At 42.1% G+C, this 21,596-nt stretch overlaps 4 protein-coding genes and 1 long non-coding RNA gene across 6 annotated transcripts; 2 read left to right on the top strand and 3 right to left on the bottom strand.

Moving 5' to 3' along the window:
- Positions 1-363: 363 nt before the first annotated feature.
- armc5 (armadillo repeat containing 5) lies at positions 364-7,788 on the bottom strand. The gene is made up of 7 exons (XM_034893472.1): positions 6,741-7,788; positions 6,616-6,646; positions 6,388-6,498; positions 4,991-5,888; positions 4,123-4,895; positions 3,507-3,639; positions 364-2,528 (listed from the first exon to the last, which is right to left on the bottom strand). The coding sequence occupies exons 1-7, from the start codon at positions 7,131-7,133 to the stop codon at positions 1,079-1,081; spliced, it is 3,789 nt and encodes a 1,262-aa protein (XP_034749363.1). The 5' UTR covers positions 7,134-7,788; the 3' UTR covers positions 364-1,078.
- A 72-nt stretch (positions 7,789-7,860) lies between these two features.
- Positions 7,861-9,142, top strand: si:dkey-66i24.7. Its single transcript, XM_034893463.1, has 2 exons — positions 7,861-8,140; positions 8,422-9,142. The coding sequence occupies exons 1-2, from the start codon at positions 8,047-8,049 to the stop codon at positions 9,024-9,026; spliced, it is 699 nt and encodes a 232-aa protein (XP_034749354.1). The 5' UTR covers positions 7,861-8,046; the 3' UTR covers positions 9,027-9,142.
- A 1,115-nt stretch (positions 9,143-10,257) lies between these two features.
- On the top strand, positions 10,258-10,741 carry LOC117957612. Its single transcript, XR_004659543.1, has 2 exons — positions 10,258-10,407; positions 10,617-10,741. It is a non-coding gene; the product is annotated as an uncharacterized LOC117957612 (long non-coding RNA).
- Positions 10,351-12,854, bottom strand: LOC117957581. Its single transcript, XM_034893439.1, has 3 exons — positions 12,423-12,854; positions 11,622-11,853; positions 10,351-11,509 (listed from the first exon to the last, which is right to left on the bottom strand). Exons 1-3 carry the CDS (start codon positions 12,735-12,737, stop codon positions 10,791-10,793), a joined length of 1,266 nt encoding a protein of 421 aa, XP_034749330.1. The 5' UTR covers positions 12,738-12,854; the 3' UTR covers positions 10,351-10,790.
- Positions 12,855-15,006: 2,152 nt separating this feature from the next.
- elob (elongin B) lies at positions 15,007-20,452 on the bottom strand. Of its 2 annotated transcripts, none has more exons than XM_034893469.1 (4): positions 20,198-20,452; positions 17,412-17,546; positions 16,707-16,815; positions 15,007-16,496 (listed from the first exon to the last, which is right to left on the bottom strand). In XM_034893469.1, exons 1-4 carry the CDS (start codon positions 20,198-20,200, stop codon positions 16,384-16,386), a joined length of 360 nt encoding a protein of 119 aa, XP_034749360.1. In that variant the 5' UTR covers positions 20,201-20,452; the 3' UTR covers positions 15,007-16,383. The 2 variants fall into 2 exon arrangements, with proteins under 2 accessions (XP_034749360.1, XP_034749361.1); XM_034893470.1 differs by lacking the exon at positions 20,198-20,452 and adding an exon at positions 17,638-17,735.
- Positions 20,453-21,596: the final 1,144 nt, after the last annotated feature.

Below are 21,596 nucleotides of genomic sequence, written 5' to 3'. Positions count from 1 at the left end.
CAATGACCTAATTCTTCCAATATGTATTGTCTGTGCCAAAGCCTGATATATGTTATTTATGTGTGCCGTGGCTCCGTTATTGTCCAAAAACTATATTTGACAGTCACGTATACCTAATGCCCCAAATACTCACTGGAGCCATGTTGTACATGAACTCACCGCTAAAAATAGGCCACTATTGAATGCCCCGTTTACTCCTGTTTGAGAAATATTTGCTAGAAAATACAGTGCCCAGCTTTACTATTTGGCTTTGAATTTGTTTTCTAAGATTTAACTCCTGGGCTTGGGTCTTAGAGCCACAAACAAGGTAGGGAAGTAAAGTCTTAAGAAACTGACTAAAAAGTTTTTTTTTTGTTTATGTTTTTAATACTGTTTGCTGACAATAAGAAAAATATCGGACATTGCTAGTCTCAGCCTTATTCTTTGAAATGCTAACATTAAGTAGCATTAGCATGCCACTTGTTGGAAACGTGGATTATTTGACTTGTAGGTGGCACTAAATGAAAAGTCAGCCAATCACGGTTCATCCTCATGAGACCACACACACACACACACACACACACTTATAGGGGACAGTTGGAGTTTATACAGTGTATGTCTGCTAATCCATATTATCTTTATGTACAAAATAAACAACTGGCTTCTAGACCAACCCTGATAATTCCAGTACTTCCAGCTAAATGACATTTACCAAATGCATTGCGACTTCTTTCTTAAACTTTTAACCAAAAAAAATAAAAATCACTACCCAAAAACGTCATTAGTAAATTATGATACAATTATGTCATGCTGGGACAGGCTACAATTCATATCAGATGACATCAAAACTAAATTAAAATGTATGCTTCCAGTTTATGAAAATAAATCAACAGCCAGTTCTCAAGTGTGCTCAAGAGATTCCTACAGCAGTTTTTCAGGTAATCGTGATGTTGTGTAGCCTGCACTTGTACTATCAGACATTTGGTCAAATTAATACAATGCTAACTTTTCTAGAAGCTTCCAACAAGCCCAACAGTCAGTCTCACTTAATATGTGCCCTCTGAATTGACACAACCAACCACTCCCCTATTTCCCTTGCTTAGCTTAGAGCTACCGCGGTCAGACTTAGTAGATCCTGTTTCAGTGTCTCTGTACAGTCCGCCTCTCTGGCAAGTCTGCGAAGGCAATCCCCAGCAAGGGAGGAGGTCAAGAAGGGCTGGGGACAGTCCTGACAGCCCAGCAGCAGACACAAGCATACCCGACCCAGTGCTGGGTAGCTGTACCGCTGGGAAAACCAGTACACCTGGGGTAGGAGGGCAGCTAGGGCCCCACTTTCTGCACTGCCTACTGAGGATAAGTCCCGACCTGCTAATTTCAAACGCTGTGCTGAACCTTTCAAGTTCTTTGGTCTTAACCGCAGCTTTTCTGGATCAAGTGATTTGTCCAGCACTGACGCAGAGCTTGATTTCAAAACTGGAGTTGTTCTTTTGATTGTATTGAGTCCTCCGCTGGCATTTTGAACCGTTCCAGCTAATGAGATTTTATTTACTTCGGTCTGGTGCCGGGAAGTGTCTGTTTTCTTCGTCTGTCCTGGAAAAATTTCTGTTTGCACTTCAAAACCCGTCAACTCTAACTCGGATGTCCGATTGGCCAGGTTCTCCTCGGCAGACCAGATGCGCTCTTGCTCCATTTTAGACGCAGCATTTTCAGCCTTTTCCACTGTGGAACCTGAGGCCGCTCCACCAGCAGTCTTGGTGGAGCAGGATAGGAGAAGAGACACACAGAGATTCTCCAACTCTCTCTGCAGCTCAGTCACCAAGAATCTGCACGCTCCAATCATCATCTCACCTAAAGCGGTTTTCTGGAAAGCAAAGTCTCCTCTTGAGTTATCCTTGCTCTCTTTTTGGCAGATCCCTAGTCCTTCAAGGACCAATTTGTCCAAGATCTGACACCGTCCTCCCCACTCTCCTTCATCACTTTCCCTGGTTGTTTCTGTGTCCTTGGTGAAGCGACATCCATGCAGATAATGCAGCACTGGTAGAAGCATACCTGTGCTGACATCTTTAATGTGGATGGCTTCTTCCACATTACCCTGAGCTTCTCCAAATCCACCTCTCAACAGAGCCCAAAAGTATTCAGAGCGGACCCCGCCTGTCTCCTCCACCCCGGCCACTGCCTCCCTGTTGGCTCGGAACCGAGTCCCGTCGTCCAGCAGCAAAAGGAGGTCAAAGTTCGAGTCTGTATAAGGACAGGTGTCAGCCAGGCGTGGCCTTTTTGAGGAAGGGGGTGAAACGTTGTCAATTTTACTGACTGACCTTGTTGTAGTTGGATTTAGATGTTTTTTGACAAGCTCCATTTTGATGCCCCCCGTCAAGGTGGACAGGCATCCAATCAGGAGGGAGGAGAAAAGCGAGTGGAGCTGAGAAGTCAGGCCAGAATGCGCAGTGGGGGGGTCTTCATCCACATCATTGTCATCGCAACCAAGGGGCTGAAGAGCCAAGAGCAGCCCACCGCTGTCCAGAAGAAGTTTCTTTAACAGGGACTTGTTGCTGTTGGGAGACAAATAGGATTCGTAAACCTCAGATAGATAGATAGATAGATAGATAGATAGATAGATAGATAGATAGATAGATAGATAGATAGATAGATAGATAGATAGATAGATAGATAGATAGATAGATAGAAAAATCTGTCACACAGCAAATAATATAAATATAAATTAAATAGGATACAATATACCCACATTCAATATAAATGAAATAATAATGGGATAAAATACAAGAACAGACATTTGAATATATACAAGTTGGGAATACAAAAATGTGCAACTGCTTAAATAGTATGATTAATATGTAGATAATCCTATTTTGCAGGTTGCACTAAGTGCAGTATTGTGGTGTTTCAGAGTCTTATCTAGCACCCAATGGCCACATATGGTCATTATTCGGGATCGTCTTTTTTAATAAAAATGTCTGCTTTCTAACCAGAATATCACAGCAACAAATGAGATTTTTAGGATTGCTAACACTAAATTGAAGCCAGGTAAGTGCATTTTAAGACATTCCAGTCATTATATGTACAGATTCTCACAATTACTGAGCTCATTTTCATACAACCCCTAGGGGTGGGAATCACAAGACGCCTCACGATACGATATCATCACGATACTCATGTCACAATAGAATAGTATTGCAATTTTAAACATATTGCGATATTCTGCAATATACTGCAATTTATAACCTTTTTTCCAACTTCAAATTTTTCCTAAATTCAAATCATGTCCCCAAAAAGGAAACTTTGTCAACTTCTGTTTTTTCTAAAAAGATCCCTTGTCTCTGTTTGTTCATCTCACTTCCATTTATTTGCTGCAAAATAGGATTGTCAAGCAGACAAACTGACCAACACATATAACAAAAGATCAATACTTGGCGTCTGTGTATCGATTCAGTTTTTCCAGGGAAAGAATTGCGATACTGTGCTGTATCAATTCCCCCCACCCCCCAACTCCTCATAGATCTATTCCTCACCTGCTGATCAATGGCAGAGACAGCGCACAGTTCGTCTTGTCAGACTCGGAGCCTGACAGCATCACATGGGCAACAACCCCAGAGCCAAATCCAGACTCACACTGGACACGCAGATTGTTAAGAAGAGCATAACCTGCAGAGAGAGACAGTGGACATTTATAAACTCTTATATGAAATAGTACTATTCATGACAGAAGTAAGGCCGCACCGATCTGATACGCCAGATCTGTATTGGCCCCCATGCTGACGTCATTAAGACAATCGAGGAACAGCCAGATGTGACTGATCCACAATAAATATTTAAGATTTATTATGTCATTATGAAATGTAGTGTTTTCGCTGCAGTTACATTCATTCAAAAAGAGTAGTTGTTGATGGCGGATACCCCGAGTTAAGGTATTGGGACCTGGAAAGTTGGATAGATGCATCCCTAGTCCAAACAGAGGTAAACAGTAATAATACTAATACAAGATTAAAAAAAAGTAATTATCTATAACTTTGGCAATGAGGAACTGTAGGTTCTGCTATAACAACTAAAACAGCTACAAGGTTTATGGGTAAATTTAGCATTGTAACTATTCTGCAGTTACTGTGCTGCAAAAAAAGATTATCTTACCAAGTTGTTTAACTTTGGCTTTCACTCGGTCCGTCTGCCTCTCCTCTCCCTCAAATCCTCCCCCTCTCTGACAGAGATGATGACGAATGAGTGCGACCGAGCCGGTTCGGACCAGCGCCTGCAAACAGTTTGGGTTGCAACTCAGCCGGCACAGCATACGGAAGCATCTTCCGCTCGGGTCCTGGTGATGGGTGAGGTAGTAAAGCAAGCCGGACATGATACCTGAGGTGATAAGAGCAGCACTTGGGTCTGTGGCGTGGGAGAAGCGTGACAGCAGCAGCAGGATGGGCGACTCGGGCGTCCAGGGTTCAGGGTGGTAGGGGTGGTGGTAAGCCATTGGGCGTGGCACAGAAGGGGGGGTATCAAGAGTTACTTTAGTCAAACAAGCTGCTGAATGAGCACGCTGCCTCCTTCTGTTAGGGGACGAGAACTTTGATGGAGAGACTGGTGTTTGGGTTGTTTTACTGGGAGAGGAGATAGTGGAAGAGGGTTGAGGACTACTAGAGGGAGGTGGATCAGTGATTTTACATGAGGATGACAGTGGGGGCTGGGCCGAAGACGACACAGGGGATGGCAGAGCAGCTTTTTTAGAAAGTGCAGTAGAGTTGGATGGAGAAGAGTTTTTAAGAGAGGAAAGGGAATCGGGGTTTGGAGAAGAGGTTTGAGGTGAAGAAGACTGTGGGATCTGAAGACTCGCCCATTCCCCTTCCACACCAGAGGAATCAAGCAGGTCACCCTCTGAAGAGATCAATCCCTCAGACACCAACCAGGACCTGAAAAGAGAGCAATAAGCATGTAGATGAACAAAAGAAAATATTAGAATGAAATTAACAGGGAATGTAGATAAACCTGTGTTTATGTTCCATACCTGAGACTTAAAAAGCTTGATGAACAAAGACCTTGATCCTTTCCAGCTTCTTCCTTCTTGCAGACCTCAGGAGGAGGAGGAAAGTCAAAGGAGTCAAAACATGATGAGGGCAGGAGCTCAGTGGGAGACATCCTGGAGGAGAGGTTCACATCCATCTTCTCAGCAGATTGTTCCTCACCTTTGGAGAGCTCGACCAGTCGGGCAACAAGCAGAGGGACCAGCCCTAACTCTTGCAACTGCTCCATAGCAGATTCATCAAAAACAAAGTCCACACAAGCCAGGATGACTAATCGGGAGAGGGGATGTCTCTGATGGGCCGCCAGAAAGCCAATTAGCACCTCCAATCCACCACTTTCCTTCACCTTGGCCCGGTTTACCGCCTCCTTGCAGCACAAGCACAGCGCCTTGAGGAAGACTCCAGACTTCAGCGGGTCCCTCTTGACCTCCTCTGTGAACTTTTGAATGACCCCCAGTGACCCCACAAGAGGGCGCAGGCAGCCTTGGGAGCACATGTTCGCCAGGGTTTTCAGTGCCAGCTCTTCGGAAGGTTTACCAGACTCCCCCAACGCCATGACACCGAGCTGAGCGAGGACCCCAGAACGTGACACCTCCCTGGCACATTCAACACCACAACCCCGGGTCAGCTCGTGGAGGGTCCTGAGCGCCGCACGCCTAAGCCCCTGGGGATATTCTGGAGCGATGAGAGGGGCGAGAGAAGATAAGGTCCCCTGGGTCAGCAGTGACAGGCGGTTAGAGGGCGTGTCTGAGAGGTAGAGGAGAGCCCGAGCAGCCGACTGGGCACACTCCAGTTTAGGACAGGGCTCTTTGGGTGGAGCAGCAGTGGGGGAGGACGGGCCAGAAGAAAGAGAAACACAAAAAAGGAGAAGAGGAACACCACCTGTAAAAAAAATTGAAAAAGAAATTGAAAAAATAAAAAAAAAATTGAAAAAATAAAAAAAAGACAGTTGATGGAGGAAGGTTTTTAATCTGAGGACCAATAATATCTCCACAAAAACATTTCACAGAATATATTAACAGTTTCTGCAAGTTGTGGGTAATGGGAATATACATATTTATCTGGACTTATGAAGAGACAACAAAAAAGAATTTTCATTATCGATTAATCTTAAAACATGAATATGTAAGAAAGACGTCCTGCTGCACATAGGCTCTTTAAAGTGTAACTACCATACCACAAATATTGATAGACCTGTCCATCAATCCATACGTGATTATTCTTTCATTCCGACAGGTAATCAACATTATAACTTCTGTTCTGCTGCTACTGCAAAAGTATAATTTCCCCTCAAATAGCATTCAAGCTGCATCTTATTTTAAATGCAGAAAACTGTCCACTAAAAATGATGCAGTGAGACACAGTGACATTTAAGACTTACCAGCAGAGTGGATGAGTGCAGAGCTCTCTGGATCCATTGCCAAGTTTCCCAAAGCCCGGGCTGCTCGGTTCTGGACGGTCTCCTGGGCTACATTTTCCTTCAGGATCTCCACTGAGACAGTCAAGATTTTTTCATGATTACATGTCATTCATTGTGAAAATACCAAAGATTATTGCAAAAGTTTTAAAAAAAGTCACCATAAAATCAAAATTCGTCATTATCCCTTACCTAAAACGTTTATTCCATCAAGCTTACGAACCTATGGTGATAGACATTTAAAATGTTAGCCTTTTGCATGGGTGGTTTAATAAAAATAGCATTCCAGCGCTTCTTTATTATTCATTTGATCTCACCTCTATGCGTGTCTCCAGCTCAGTGCAACAGTTTGCCAGGATGCTCAGAGCCAGGTCCAGTGTTTTCCTGGAGCACTCTGTGCGTTTGAGCAGGTCCAACAGGAGCCGGAGCCCACCTTTAGTTCTGAACCTAGCAATGCCAGCCTTGTCACCCTTGATGTGTTGCGTCCGGATAGCAACCAGGGCTCGCCACTGAAATACTCTGGACCTCTTGTCCGGTTCTCTGCTACCGCCCGGGTCAGCCTTGCCCTGCCCGTGATGTTCAGTCCCTGATCCAGACTTGGAAAGGTGAGCCAAGCACCAGGTCAAAGAAGACTCGGGTGATGATGTGTGCCCTTCTCTGGAGGATGCTCGACATTGTTTCCAGTCACCTTGAACAGGTGATGCAGCCATGGTACCTCTGCTTGGCTTGCTCTGGGTTCAATTATCTTAATTTTCTTCCTCTCTCAGTTTAGACAGATATTGTGCACACTGCACTGGACGCTTCCAGTGAAATAATGTGAAATCAAATAACATGTCCTTTCACTTTAAAGTTTAGCTTGTTAACTCAACTGGTGAAAGAGTTTGTCCACATTTTTTTCAAAGTTTCCGCAAATATAACAGTCTGGAGTGGTCAGAAAACTACAGATACCATGAAAAAGGAAAGTTGTACCACCTGACTTCGCACTCGCTGATGGGAGATGGAGTTCCAACAGCTTCGGTCCACTCCCTTAAAAACAGGCCTACATCGTGATAAGGCCGAACAATCGTTATTTTACGTGACAGACGTTTATTATCTCTATGTAATACATTTTTACACATCAAATGACGGATTAAAGCTCTAATTGATCAATGTTTTGTTACCACTGGCTGAATAATTTTTGTGAAACAAAATGCAATCGCCTGTGTTAGCCGCTAACGCCATCTTTAGCCAAACAACAAAACAGGGGCGGTCGAGGGAGGGAGCAGGGAGCGAAGAGGTTGGCCATTTAGCTATACGCTGGGATTTGTAGTTTAAATTTCGCTGTCTTTTACTTCTCATGGTACATTTCCTCCTTTTAAAAACTACATTCCCCGTGGCAGTGATAAAGAGTAGTGTGTGTTGGACAATTCGCAGCGTTTAGGGATTGTAGTTTACCTCGTACACCAGAGAACTCAAAAGCCCGATGGCATCTACTAAAACGGACTACCCTTCCCAAGCTGCTAATTGACGTTGTTATAGTCATCGTTTTACTCGATGCGAGAAAAGAGATGTTGTTAAATTCCACGATAGATACACACGGCTAATAAAGAAAAACTTTGACTGTTATTGTAATGTTTTGACATCATGGAGGTAATTGAGACAATTGTGATACAAAGTACTGAAGTAGAAGGAAAGGAAACAGTCGTGTCGAGCGTGGACACCGATAAAACCAAAGCAGGTTAGTAACCGTTACAGTTACGTTAAGTTAAACAGGTTTCATCCAGTTATCGCGTGAAGCGAGGAGGGCTGATGAGTGCGCGGTCTCTGCCTATTGCAGTGGTTATAGTCATAAACCGTGACTCATTGAACTATATGACGTTTGGGAACTTAGCACCTCAAATGTGTTTCATCAGACATGCTGTGTCAAATAAAATGAAAAACCAAATCGGTGAGAGGTTCAATGCAAGCAAGGTAATGGAATGTATCAACCAATAACATGATACCTTTGTTTTTCTCTAGAATTTATCTGGACACTGCAGGCTACATGGCACCTTGTCAACACCAGGCTTGAAATGGACCAGGCTTTTGACCAGCCTGTATGCAAGAAAAAGAAACTTTGGGAGATGGTGGCAGAGAAAGTAAATACCAAACTGAGGGAGTCAGAGGTCACTGATGTCAACGTGAAGGCGTACGAGTGTGACCTCAAGTGGAGAAACATGCTGGCCACGTACAGGAAGAACGCTGACAGGGCCAAGAGGCTGGGGGCGGCCAGCGTCCACTGGGAGTTTTTCAAGACAATGCATGAGGTCTTGGGTAAGAGCAGGGAGGAGATCGAAGCCCAGCGGAGAGCCAAGCTCAACGGCACAAGAGTGGGCAAGGCCATAGCCAGCAAGAGGTTTACCCCTATTCTACCTACACCTCCTGCGACAGCTTCTCCCTGCACTGCCCGGCCTCCACAGGACGTCCTACAGCTGTACATGGAGCTGCAAGAGAGGAAAATGAACATGTGGGCCCAGCAGAAAGCCCTGGAGGAGAGGAAGATAGAGGCGATTAACAACCTGGCCCAGGCCATCTCTAGCCTGGCTCAGAATAACAGCACACAGATGTCAAAGGACGGACAGTAGGCCACATGAAGTGGATCGGAACTTCTATGTGTGTGGTTTGCTCTTACCAAAAACTTTTATAATAATGCACAAGGAAAACAGTTTGACTCTATTTTTATAAACGTTTTTAAATTGGTCATGTTGGCACATTTTTATTGTTACACTAAGTGTCATCCCCCATATGTCTCCCCCTTTCATGTCTATCCTCTGTCACGTACTAATAAAGGCAAATCACCCAAAAATAATCTTAAAAAAAAAAAAAATACGCCAGTCTGAGTCCTGAAAACTGGACGTTTGAAACACAGACACCCTTGCCGGGTAATTTGAGATTATTCTGCATGCAGATTACATGCCTCCTCAAATTTGGCCTTTTCTGTTGATTCCCTAATGGATGTAATCATTTCAATCACCCACTTATTTTTATAACAAAAGAGAAGAGTGAGTTACTGATTGATTGTTTGATGCAGAGTAAGAAAAGCTAAAATATGACTCACAACTAATAGCTTAATACAGATATCCTACCATCACCGCACTAGTTATTTATAATAAAAGAAATTGCTGGCCGTAAAAGTAAAAACAAAAACCCTGAAATGATCACAACATGATTATTGTTCAAGGGAAGTCACAGTTGGAATGAAACATATTCACATTTTTCAGTGAAATCCATTCAGATACTTACACTGATAATTAATCCTAAGAGGTAAAAAAAAAAAAAAGAATTCATAGAAAAGCTATTAGTGTTAATGCATTAATAATATACACTTACAGTATTAACAACTATACCATGCAATAAATACATTTGTCAAAGTTGTGTCTGCCCCTACGCGGTTTATTGTGTATCTTTGACCGAATACTTCATGGTATTCTGTCTTGCCCATAGACAGTACATTATGAATATTAACAGTCTATGGTCTTGCCGCAGAAGACTGGCGAATCATTAAAACGTCACTGTCCCCCAGTGGCCACAGTGAGGAACTGCAACATTACATCTCGGTTTTAATATCTATGATCAATATTGATACATCGATACGCAGCTCCGTGATTATTACAGATAACTACAGTAACATCATAGCTGCCGATTACTGTATCAACATAGTTTTAAAGTCTAACATGGAAATGTTCGCACCAGCGTCGACTATTATCATACATTCACTTCCGGTCACCACTTTCAAAATAAAATAAGCAATGAACTGGATATAGAAAGAAATACACTATTCATTGCCCACTCATTTACTTGTTTTTTGGTAATTTGTCATGTGGTTCTTTGGGCACCCCATCGTTCTTTTAAGAGCCTGTAAAAACTCTCTAGTCATAAGTCAAGACACTTCAGTGGATATTATTTGGTTTCCTTACCCCTGTGCATTATTATGCTACATTAGAGACATTTTATTGGCTGTTAAATGTACTTTCACTCTGATGAAGAGGAACGCTAGAAACACACTGGTCTTTACATACATCTGCAGTCAAAGTATTTTGTGTGATGACACTTTCCTTTTTTCCTTTGTAGAATGGAGGTGAAACTGTTATGGAAAAATGTAACCTCTTCGTCCAATATCATTCAATATCTATCTCCAATTTGGTGAACCACAGTAATGATTACGGATTTTCAAGATTTACAGTGGACAACTGTTACACTCAGTGTAAACTTAACAGGAAAGATATCCGTGTTTTTTGATAGTCGAGTTATGTGTGCAGACAGTACAGATTCTGTTTAAATAAACCTTTATATTACAAAATTATACATTTACATCAAGGAACCTAAGTTTTCCACCATACATCATCACATTATGTGCTTCCAGAATCAAAGTTTTTTAACAACAAATCTGAGATGGCATTCCGTCTGTGTACACCCTCGTCATCTACTTCCGTCTCTCCCTCTTGGATTATGGCTTCCTCTTTCTCAACTTCTCCTTGTACCACTTGTCCAATGTCCAAAAACATATTGTGCAACACACAGGCGGTCAGCACAACAGCTCTGGCTCGATCATAGTTTCCAATATCCAGATACCTGAGCCTTTGAAATCGGGCTCTCAGGTTGGCAACAGCCTGATCCAGGATGTGAAAATGCTCCTCCAGCGTCTTGTTGAAGAGCTCCTCTCTCGGCCCGTGAATTTCTGAGTATGAAGTTAAAATATGAGCAGTGAGTGGGTAGCCGGCTCTGGCCACGAGGCAGGAGCTAGAGGGCATCAGTTCAGGATGCTGTTTAAGTTTGTCACTCAGAGCGATGCCTCTGGCCATGTCTGATCCTTTACTGATTCTGCAGTGTAGGAACCGGCCTTTACGGTTGCATGTGAGCTGAAGGTTTAGCCAGGAGTCAGGATGGGCCTCCTTCTTTATCCTCTTCACCTCAGGCACTGTGCTCTCTACATCATGTTTCCCTATAGGCAGGCGGATAGGGATGCGGGTGTGTCCCAACACTCCCAGAACCCAAGGGACACCTGGCTGCTCTTCCTGCTCCTTCTCTGGACTGCAAAGCGGGAAAAGAGCCTCCACAGCTTCTTTGCCTATAGAATAGAAAGGAAGTACCTACAGCATTATTATTTTCAACCTTTTTTGCACTCAAATCATTAACAAAATTGTAATCATCGTGTTCCAAAAACAACACTGTCAACCCACCAACTGGCCACCTGATTTGCCTCTCTTCCAGCGTGTTGATGCGCTCACAGAAAGAAAAGAAGATCCTGTGGATGTTTCCTTTCTCCAGGTGGAAACGGCGGGACACAGATCGGTAGCTGACGCGCTCGCAGAGCAGAGTGAGGGACAGCAGGACAGTGTGGGACAAAGACAAACGAGCCCGTCCGGCCAGTCGGGCCCTGGAATTGGTGCTTTGTAGCAGGTCTGTGATGTGCTGATGGGGAGGGGGAGAAAATAATGTCACAGTGGCCAGCACCAGTCAAACAGTAGATTTAACATGTACTGCAGGTGATTCCATTCATCATGGTTACAACAAAGAGTTTATCTTACAGGGGTGACAGCGGAAAATATAGAGGAATGCTGCAAATATATTGGTTACTTTCACGATTGGATCAACATTCAAAACAAGTCACAGCTAGAAAAAGTAGAAATGTTAAAATTTGGTCTGAAGTCGGATACAAAAGTGAAAGATTATAAGGTGATTAAATGTACACGTTCAGAGAGAGATTCAATATATTTGTATATGCATATACTGTAGCTCCAACCTTGGGAGGGATTTAGTTTTCTACCTGTATTCTGTGATTGTCTAACTTAACTTATATCTCAACTAGGAACAATATAACAAAGAAAAAAAAAAAACTTTAAAATATCTTAGAAGTGTTACTTTGCACTGCGGATAAGAACAATTATCTTACACCCTTTAACAGATTTGTTAACTTATTTTAAGAACGGCAGCAGTCTCAGTGAGCAACGTTTGACAGACCACCATAGACAGAGCAATACCTTGACTGCAGCAGCGTCCACAGCATCCGACAGTTCTCGGGGCTCTGGTACCTCATCCTCCGGGGAACTGCTGGATGTTGTCATCTGGAAAACCTGGGGCTGAACATAAGCTTGGTTCTGCAGTAACTGTACGCATGTAGGCAAAGGAGGCGGCGGCGGAGTTTTAAGGTTAGCTATCAGGTCAGCCTCCAGGATCTCTTCCACCGCCTGGTCCAGTCGCTGCTCCAGCTCGCCAGGAGACAGGGGCTGCCACTCCCGCTCCACCATGTCCAGCACGGATCTGCCCGCTGATAAAACATACTCATTGACGTCCATTTGTCAATATGTCAAATTCTCGAAGTAATGTGTTAAGACGGGATCATAATTTCTTTATCCATGGAGCAGAACAGTGTTGTGTTGCTGCATGGGACTGGGAGGCATCGCGCATATGCTAGCAAAATGCTAAGCTAGCTTGTTAGCTGACGTGCGCTGCCTTCACGTGCTGTCGGAAAGTTTATTAATTATAGAACACCGAGCACAACCTACGTCAATACCTCCATGCGTCAACGTTTGCAAAGTGTTTTTTTTTTGTGGAATTACAAGGGTTGGACAATGAAACTGAAACGCCTCTCATTTTAGTGTGGGAGGTTTCATGGCTAAATTGGACCAGCCTGGTGGCCAATCTTCATTAAATGCACATTGAACCAATAAGAGCAGACTGTGAAGGTCCAATTAGCAGGGCGATTGCACAGTTTTGCTCAAAATATTGCAATGCACACAACATTATGGGTGACATACCAGAGTTCAAAAGAGGACAAATTGTTGGTACACTTCTTGCTGGCGCATCTGTGACCAAAACAGTAAGTCTTCGTGATGTATCAAGAGACATGGTATCCAGGGTAACGTCAGCATACCACCAAGAAGGACGAACCACATCCAACAGGATTAACTGTGGACGCAAGAGTAGGCTGTCTGAAAGGGATGTTCGGGTGCTAACCCGGATTGTATCCAAAAAACATACAACCACGGCTGCCCAAATCACGGCAGAATTAAATGTGCACCTCAACTCTCCTGTTTCCACCAAAACTGCCCGTCGGGAGGGTCAATATACACGGCCAGGCTGCTAGAGCCAAACCTTTGGTCACTCGTGCCAATGCCAAACGTCTGTTCCAATGGTGCAAGGAGCGCAAATCTTGGGATGTGGACAATGTGAAACATGTATTGTTCTCTGATGAGTCCGCCTTTACTGTTTTCCCCACATCCGGGAGAGTTACCGTGTGGAGAAGCCCCAAAGAAGCGTAGCCTACCACCCAGACGGTTGCATGCCCAGAGTGAAGCATGGGGGTGGATCAGTGATGGTTTGGGCTGCCAAATCACAGCATTCCCTTGGCCCCATACTTGTGCTAGATGGGCGCGTCACTGCCAAGGACTACCAAACCATTCTGGAGGACCATGTGCATCCAATGGATCAAACATTGTATCCTGAAGGAGGTGCCGTGTATCAGGATGACAATGCACCAATACACACAGCAAGACTGGTGAAAGATTGGTTTGATGAACATGAAAGTGAAGTTGAACATCTCCCATGGCCTGCACAGTCACCAGATCCAGATATTATTGAGCCACTTTGGGGTGTTTTGGAGGAGCGAGTCAGGAAACATTTTCCTCCACCAGCATCACGTCGTGACCTGGCCACTATCCTGCGAGAAGAATGGCTTAAAATCCCTCTGACCACTGTGCAGGACTTGTATGCCATTCCCAAGACGAACTGACGCTGTATTGGCCGCAAAAGGAGGCCCTACACCATAATAAATTATTGTGGTCTAAAACCAGGTGTTTCAGTTTCATTGCCCAACCCCTGTTTATTTGACGTATGTCAATTTCAACTCATTATTGACACATTACTCAAGTCATTATTGAGTTTAGAGCTTAAACATTTAGTCAATGAACTAACTGGTCATATTTCAAGCTAAAATGACAAAACCTCCTCTGGTTTCAGCTTGACAATTTTGAATATATTACGGTTTTGGACTGACAAAACAAGCAATTTTAAAACGTTCACCAGGGTACTGCTGGGATATTGGGCATTTATCTGTATTTTATTAACCATAATATTGATTGAGAAAACAATCACCACATTAATCCTTATTATCTTTAGTTGCAGTCCTTTAATCTTTATCCATCCCTGTTTTTGTTGTTGCTAGTTCTCCTTATACAAGATGATAAACATGAGCAGAACCACACATTGTTGCCTTATAAATGTAAAGGTCTCCATCATCTACTGTATAAAAATAGATCCCCACACACCCCGGTAAGAGTCATCCAATATGATTGGCAGCAGTTGTATTGTTTCATTGCTGCTCCCCTCATCAGTCTGGAATACACTTATGTGCTAGCCATGTTATTTTATATTGCTGGAACTCTTAATTTGCAATAAAAAATAAATAAAAAATCACGATATATATCAGCTGCTGTCTACAAATGCAATATCAATAGATTGTATTCCTCCGACGGTGAGTTTGCACACAATAATTCAATATTGTGTTAATACTGTACATCTACCTTTTAGTACATATGCATACAAAAACACCACAGTGCACACGGGTGAAAAACAGTTGTTTTAATGTTAAATTAATTAGAAGTGCAACTTTGACCATGTTTAACAGCCTCAATTCGCAAATGTCAACGTCAACTATTTCATTCAACACCCCCAGGTTAGAATGTACTTTCCTGTTGTAACTACTGGAGGGTTTAAGTTTTTGGATTATAGTTTTCTAGATCATGAGATCTATTGTTATACTTTAGTTTGATGTGCAGAGGAGTGATTTCTAATTCACCTTTTAATTTCAGGAAAACAACGTATTATCGAGGTATAATACAACACAAGTTGCAGAATTAACTCAGTGAATTTGGGACAATTGAGAGTTAAAACTAAAATGTGCAGCCCACTGCTCCCAGGCACGGTTCATAACTTAATACATGACATACGGTTTAGGTTTTCTAGAAACAATTAGCCCCACTGATTCAAGTCAAGATCTCCTCAACATCTCCAAAATGTCATTGGCTACAATCAAACATTGGAGAGGAAAGTTGGCTAGTTCCCACCTTTGTTAGTAATGTAAAAAATAATCCATAATCACTATTAATACATTTTTGATTGCGGCTCTGCCTGTTGGACATTTAACTTACAACACCAGGTCCAGGGCAGCGTAACATGTGTTCTAGATACCCACAGCGGAGCGTATTCAGTCTCAGTAACGTCTGTGAGCAGCTACAGTAGGAAAAGTACAACTACTGATAAGTCAAGTACCATGAAATGTTCATCTGAATGCCAGATCTCCTGTCAACAAGTGAATCTCTTTTATTTCAGATTCATATTGTTCAAAAATTGAAAATTTTGAAATACAGATAGTAACTTAGAAATTCACAAACTCCTAGCTTTTGTCGCAACACATATCCAGGCCAAAGACCAAAACCATGTTAAATCCTAGTAACAGTTTAATAAAGAAACACACAAACATAAAAGCCTAAAAATATCACACCCTATCAACTCCCACGTTTAAGCCAAGCAAAATAAAAAAAAACAAGTAAAGCAGCATTAACCTTACCCTAAATAAAGACTAGAATTAATTAAATACGAGGTACAATTTTTTATGTTCAGCCGTTAACAATCCCATGGCTGACTGACAGTGTTGTGACAAGTCCGTCAGGTATCTCTGAAGGGTCTTGTGTGAATTTTTTTTTTTTTATCTAGCATGCGTTCACTGATTTCAGGACAAATGAACCGCTTTGAAGCAACCGCCCTCCCATTTACAACAAGGAGAGTCCATGTTTGTAATTGTTTGTACCCTACTGAAGATCGTCATCGGCAAGGTAAAACTCACCCCCGGAGGCATCCCTTCCCAAATTTCAACCCCTCCCTCCCCCCGTGCATCCTCCCTCTGACCCGCTGTGCGTCCCTCTCGTTTCCTTGCCCCCTCCCTCACTGTACAGCCTGCTCGTTGGCTGTACTGCCCGAGTCCTGGGGCTTCATGACGTCAGGGAGCTCTGGGGGAGTGGAGAAAGGCTCGACCCTCAGCTGCTCAAATGAATCATCTGAGAACGACAGAGAAAGTGACAACAGTGAAAAGAGAGGGAGTCAAGATAAAGAAAATCAGAGCAGAAAATAAACGTTCAAAATAACTTGCTCAGTTCAGAATGGACTAAGAGTGGCTCAAAATAAAACAAGTCAACGGATGGGGCTGTGACTATAAAACAAACTGAAAATAGTCTAATATGGAGTAGATTTAGGAATTAACTACTCACCACCCAGGCGGAAGGCTAATCCCACTGTGGCTGGGGCCTGAGGTCGGGCTGTTTGATTTGTAAAGCCACAATTTCCGAGAGTTTGACCGTCATTAAGCATCACATCATCCTGGTTAAGAAGAAGAAGAAAAAAAATGATAAGAGTATTGTAGAGTCAGTTGTTCATTCACTACCTTTATAATTTTCATGTTACATCAGCATTTTCAAGTGACTAAAGAGATTTAGGATTGCAGTAAAATCGACTGGAAATTTCACACACTGCTCTCTGTTGTGAAAACTACTTGCATCCCTTTAAGCCCACAACTTTGTATTCACTACCATTTAAGTTTCAAGATAGAGGTTGGAAGAATCCTGTAACTATTGGGTAAATTAAATGATGCAGGTAAAACGTCCTAACTTTGCATTTGGTTTTTTAACATTGATGGGTGTAGGTTTTATGTTGTGAGATCAATATATAAAACATTTTTCAATTCATCGTTTAGTGTATAAAAATGGTTTATAAAAAAATTGCCATTTACAGATTCTCCAAGCCCATCATGATGTGTCTAAGCGATATGTATTCTCATATTGCTTACCACGACAGTCACCTTAATCAGGCAGTGTAAACCATGAATTTAGTGATGACACCAAACCAAGAAGCTCTTGGCTATATGCATGTGGTCCACTAACTGGTCGTCACACTACTTAATAAGGCAATTACTTTACCTTGTAAAGTCTCTGATCTTCAGGTGGTCTCTTTAAAATGCCTTCAACAATGCGCTTCAGTTCATAGACTGTGGTAGACTCTTTGGCATCTGTGAAGATGGTTGTCTTGTGACGTCGTATCATTAGGAACACATCCTGAAGTGAGATCAAGTGACAGAGGAAAGACTGGAAATGAGACAATGATGATTCTCAAGAATATTCACTTCAGAAAAACATAATTGTTAACCTTGTAAATGCCATTTTCTCAAACAGGAGGAAGCTGTAAATCTCTGGAGGCCCAATACACCCTGAAAACACTCATGTTTTAATTAGGTTCCTCCGAAGCAAGAAAAAACAGCCAAGACTTTGATTAGATATACAGTAAGTCTCATCTATAGCATCCCGTTGTCCATTTCAAACCCACAAGCCCCACTCACCCAATCTAGCTATTACTGGTCGTCTCAAAGGTAAAAGCTCCACAAAGTGTTGCAATCAGCAGATAGAAGCTTATCATTTGCAGAGTGGGGGGGAAGAAGTATTCGGATCCTTTACTTAAGTAATAGTACTAATACCAAACTGTCATCATACTTCAATACATGTAAAAGTCCTGCCCTTAAAACCTTACCTAAAAGGATAATTCCAGGTGTTTTTTTTTTTCCACCTGGAACCTCTTTTCCCCATGCATTCATGTCTAAGTTACTAATGTGAACAAAAATATTTGACATTGGTCCAGTATTGAGCGAGAAAGCTGTAACCAGCAGCCACAAAACGGGCTGCAATTTGATCCTATGGGGCAAATCGTCAAAGACATGCCCAGATTATTATTCTATTTCTTACATGTGAAATAAGTACTGTTTATTTAAATGAAGTCTTGTGGGTTTGGCCGATGGCAATTTCGGGGATGTTTTGTGTTAAGCAAAAAGAATCTTACTTTTTAATAAGTGGCCTCTGTAGGGATTCTTTCCATAATGTTGTTAGACATCTAGAATAACTGTTTATGCAGGTTGTAAAACAAGCATTTTATGTGAAGGTAAATTGAAGGTGCGCAAATTCACAATAACATAACATTGTAGCTTGATTCGAGCTGCTGACTGCAGCGGCCTCACTTAATACTGGAATACTTAGACATGAAAACATAGGAAAATGGGCCCCAGGTTTAAAAACAAAGTTACCCTTAAGTAAAAGTATAGCATCATCAGCAACATTTACTTAAAGCATCAGTGTTTTAATTTTACATATGATGCATCTGGGGAAATATTACTGGTGCATTAATGTGTATGTTGCCCCCCCCCCCCCCCCCCCCCCCCCCCCCCACACACACACACACACACACACACACACACACACACACACACACACACACACACACACACACACACAGTAAGATAGTCATGTTTGTAGCATTGCTGTCCGGTAACAACCACAAATCTCTAGTTTTGCGACAATGCTTTTTTCCGCTAATCAAAAAGTGTGTTTGAATAGTTAATCTATCTGAACTAAATCCTCAACCGAAAGGAACACTTCATTGGTCAGTTCATCAGAAACACTCAAAATCAACACATCTGGACATACGTGGTTTTCACTGGAAAGGAGGGGTATAGAAATTTGTAATTTGAAAAGTAAAGCGGTCAGAAAAATGTAGTAGAAAAAATGTATATCATAGTAACATGTAAAGTGAAGTACCTTGAATTTTGACTCATGTGCAGTACTTGAGTATATGTACTATTTACATGATTCCACCACTGCATTTGCAAATTTAAATTAATTAAAACATCTAAAGTATACTGAGCCACCGCACAAAAGGATGCTATTGTAACGTTTGAATATCTCATGACAATGCACACTTACAATGTGACATATGTAAAGTCAACTCAAACACTTAGGTTAGGTTATGTTACATACAATTAAATGTGCCGTGATAACCACTGCTGGTAAAACTTAAAGTAGCATATTAGGTAAGGTTAGTAGCTTCTTGTTTGTGTACGTCAACTGCCTGTGACGTTGCTAGTCAGGTTATAACTCAGCGGGTGTTATGTTGTGTGACACTGAAGGGGAAGCTGGCAGTGATATTATAGTTTGGCGAGTTAGTTGATAAGCCGGTTAGGTTTTAACCAAAAGACACCTCTACTCCATAACGTCACACCAAGGCGTTTAAAGTCACACGGTGCGGCAGCTGCTAGATAGCATCATGACGAGCTAGCTTAGCTGTGGCTGCTAAGGTAGCGCTACTCGTTATTAAAACAGCTGCTAACGTTAGCTTGAGTAGCTTCCTCAATAGACTGTCCCTTCTTAAGACACAACCTACTAAACACCCTTCATACGTGTAACTGTTAACGCCAAGTGTTTGTAACTATTACGTTTTATGGATAATAACGTTAGTTGAGCTACAGCAGATGCTGACAACTTTAGCTAGTTAGCCTCTTTACAGCTAGCTATGCAAAGTTTGCTGGTTGAGCTGTCACTCATCTAAAACAAAGTTAATTTATTCGCTCTTTTGTCTGGAACTTTGTCTGCTACTCCTGCTGTCGATTCGAGCATTATAAAGAAATGTCCAACTAGCAAGAGCTAGCCAGCTACCGGGTTAACGTTAACCAACGTGGGGAAGCTAACCCATATTAGCAAATGTTAGCTAAACAAAGGCATCAGTTTTTGGATGACCGTTTGTTTGTGACAAGCTTGGTTCAGCTACTTAACGTTACAGTATACATTTTAACGCATAGAAAATGGCTTAATGAATAAATACAGTAAGATTTGTGGCTAGTTAACAGGCCTTTACATTTTGAGCTGTATCTGTTATACTCACTCACCATTTCTTGCGGTTGGTTGCACACAGAAAATAAAACGCCTCCACTGCACAGCGACAACTATGAGATCACACAGCAGCAGCAGCAGCAGCAACACAACTTCAACATCAACCAGAAGATGGCGGTACATGAACTTAATGTATTTTATGTTCGTTTAACGGAAAATTGTTACCGGGCGGAGCCTGTTATTGTTGACAAGTTAATCTACTGTTTCATTTCCATAAACGTCTGCGCTAGTACCCTAATATGGTCAGTTGTTCTCAGTGTCTCCTTAACTTTCAAATCTGGAACATGACATGTACACCTTGTTTTGCCTCTCTTGTAGAGGTTTCACGTTTTTTATTCTCAATGCAAAAACATTTACAAAAAGCACTTGTTGTCACTGCAAATCTTGGGTCTCAGGCTCCCTCCAACAATGCCAATTCATTTTGTATAAACTGAAAATCACAAGAAAAAAACTAAATGAGAATGATACGCGCACGTACACACACACGTTCTCCTTTCCATTTCCTAGGGAGTTGGTTTGGGAACCGAAAGATCGCTCATTCAAATCACTTTACGGACCAGAGTACAGAGTGTGGATTGGTAGCTGGAGAGATGCACTGCCACGTGCTCTTGAGCAAGGCACCATACTGTAGGATCATCAGACCAACCATAGACCTTCATCATGTCTCCCCTCCCCGGTGAAACAAACAGGTCTTTCTTTTCACTGGCTGGTTCTTTTATGTGGAAGGCCTTCATTTTGTCCTCTCAACCCAATAGCAGCTGTCACCACAGTGAGTGGGGCAGCTGAACGGACAGCAGCTGAGAAAAACAACTGAAGCAAGGTGCCACAGACTGTGAAAGATCAGGGTTTGTTTTTCCTGTTATGTTAATGGCATTAGGCCTGGTTGGCTGGTCAGCAGTCACAACAACATATGTGATGCAGAAAGAAAATTAGAAAATTGAGGAATTTTATTAGAATTAGAATATATACACATACACTACCGTTTAAAAGTTTGGGTTCACTTAGAAATTTCCATTGCACTCCTTATACAGAATACCAGCTGAGATCGCTTTTTTTAACCAGGGCCGCAGTTTTCAGATTATATTATGTGCTTACATAATGGCAAAAGGGTTCTCCAATGTTTTCTAATTTAGTTTTTTTTTTTTTTTTTAAATGACATCAGATTAGTTAACAGAATATGCCTTTGGCACATTGGAGGTATGGTTGCTGATAATGGGCAATGTAGATATTGCATTAAAGATTAGCCCCCACTCAGATCAGATGGTATTCTGTCTAACATTGAGTGGAATGGAAATTTGTAAGTGGCCCCATACTTTTGACTGAGAGAGAGAGAGAGAGAGAGAGAGTGTGTGAGAGTGTATACACACACATAAATATATATATATATATATATAT

This window comes from Etheostoma cragini, chromosome 15 (assembly GCF_013103735.1).
Source record: "Etheostoma cragini isolate CJK2018 chromosome 15, CSU_Ecrag_1.0, whole genome shotgun sequence".
NCBI classification, from domain to species: domain Eukaryota; kingdom Metazoa; phylum Chordata; class Actinopteri; order Perciformes; family Percidae; genus Etheostoma; species Etheostoma cragini.
This window is presented reverse-complemented; position numbering and strand designations above follow the sequence as displayed.

What these genes read in the sequence shown, in the direction of transcription:
- armc5 (XM_034893472.1), bottom strand. Translation starts at nt 7,133, where the DNA reads ATGGCTGCATCACCTGTTCAAGGTGACTGGAAACAATGTCGAGCATCC. An exon ending in TGATGGAATAAACGTTTTAG is followed by an intron (nt 6,499 to 6,615) that starts GTAAGGGATAAT and finishes TGACTGTCTCAG; the next exon opens with TGGAGATCCTGAAGGAAAAT. An exon ending in TCAAGCTTTTTAAGTCTCAG is followed by an intron (nt 4,896 to 4,990) that starts GTATGGAACATA and finishes CTCTCTTTTCAG; the next exon opens with GTCCTGGTTGGTGTCTGAGG.
- si:dkey-66i24.7 (XM_034893463.1), top strand. Translation starts at nt 8,047, where the DNA reads ATGGAGGTAATTGAGACAATTGTGATACAAAGTACTGAAGTAGAAGGA. An exon ending in CACCGATAAAACCAAAGCAG is followed by an intron (nt 8,141 to 8,421) that starts GTTAGTAACCGT and finishes GTTTTTCTCTAG; the next exon opens with AATTTATCTGGACACTGCAG.
- LOC117957581 (XM_034893439.1), bottom strand. Translation starts at nt 12,737, where the DNA reads ATGGACGTCAATGAGTATGTTTTATCAGCGGGCAGATCCGTGCTGGAC. An exon ending in TGGACGCTGCTGCAGTCAAG is followed by an intron (nt 11,854 to 12,422) that starts GTATTGCTCTGT and finishes CCTCCCCATCAG; the next exon opens with CACATCACAGACCTGCTACA. An exon ending in GCAAATCAGGTGGCCAGTTG is followed by an intron (nt 11,510 to 11,621) that starts GTGGGTTGACAG and finishes TCTATTCTATAG; the next exon opens with GCAAAGAAGCTGTGGAGGCT.
- elob (XM_034893469.1), bottom strand. An exon ending in AAGATCAGAGACTTTACAAG is followed by an intron (nt 16,816 to 17,411) that starts GTAAAGTAATTG and finishes CTTCTTAACCAG; the next exon opens with GATGATGTGATGCTTAATGA. An exon ending in ATTAGCCTTCCGCCTGGGTG is followed by an intron (nt 16,497 to 16,706) that starts GTGAGTAGTTAA and finishes TGTCGTTCTCAG; the next exon opens with ATGATTCATTTGAGCAGCTG.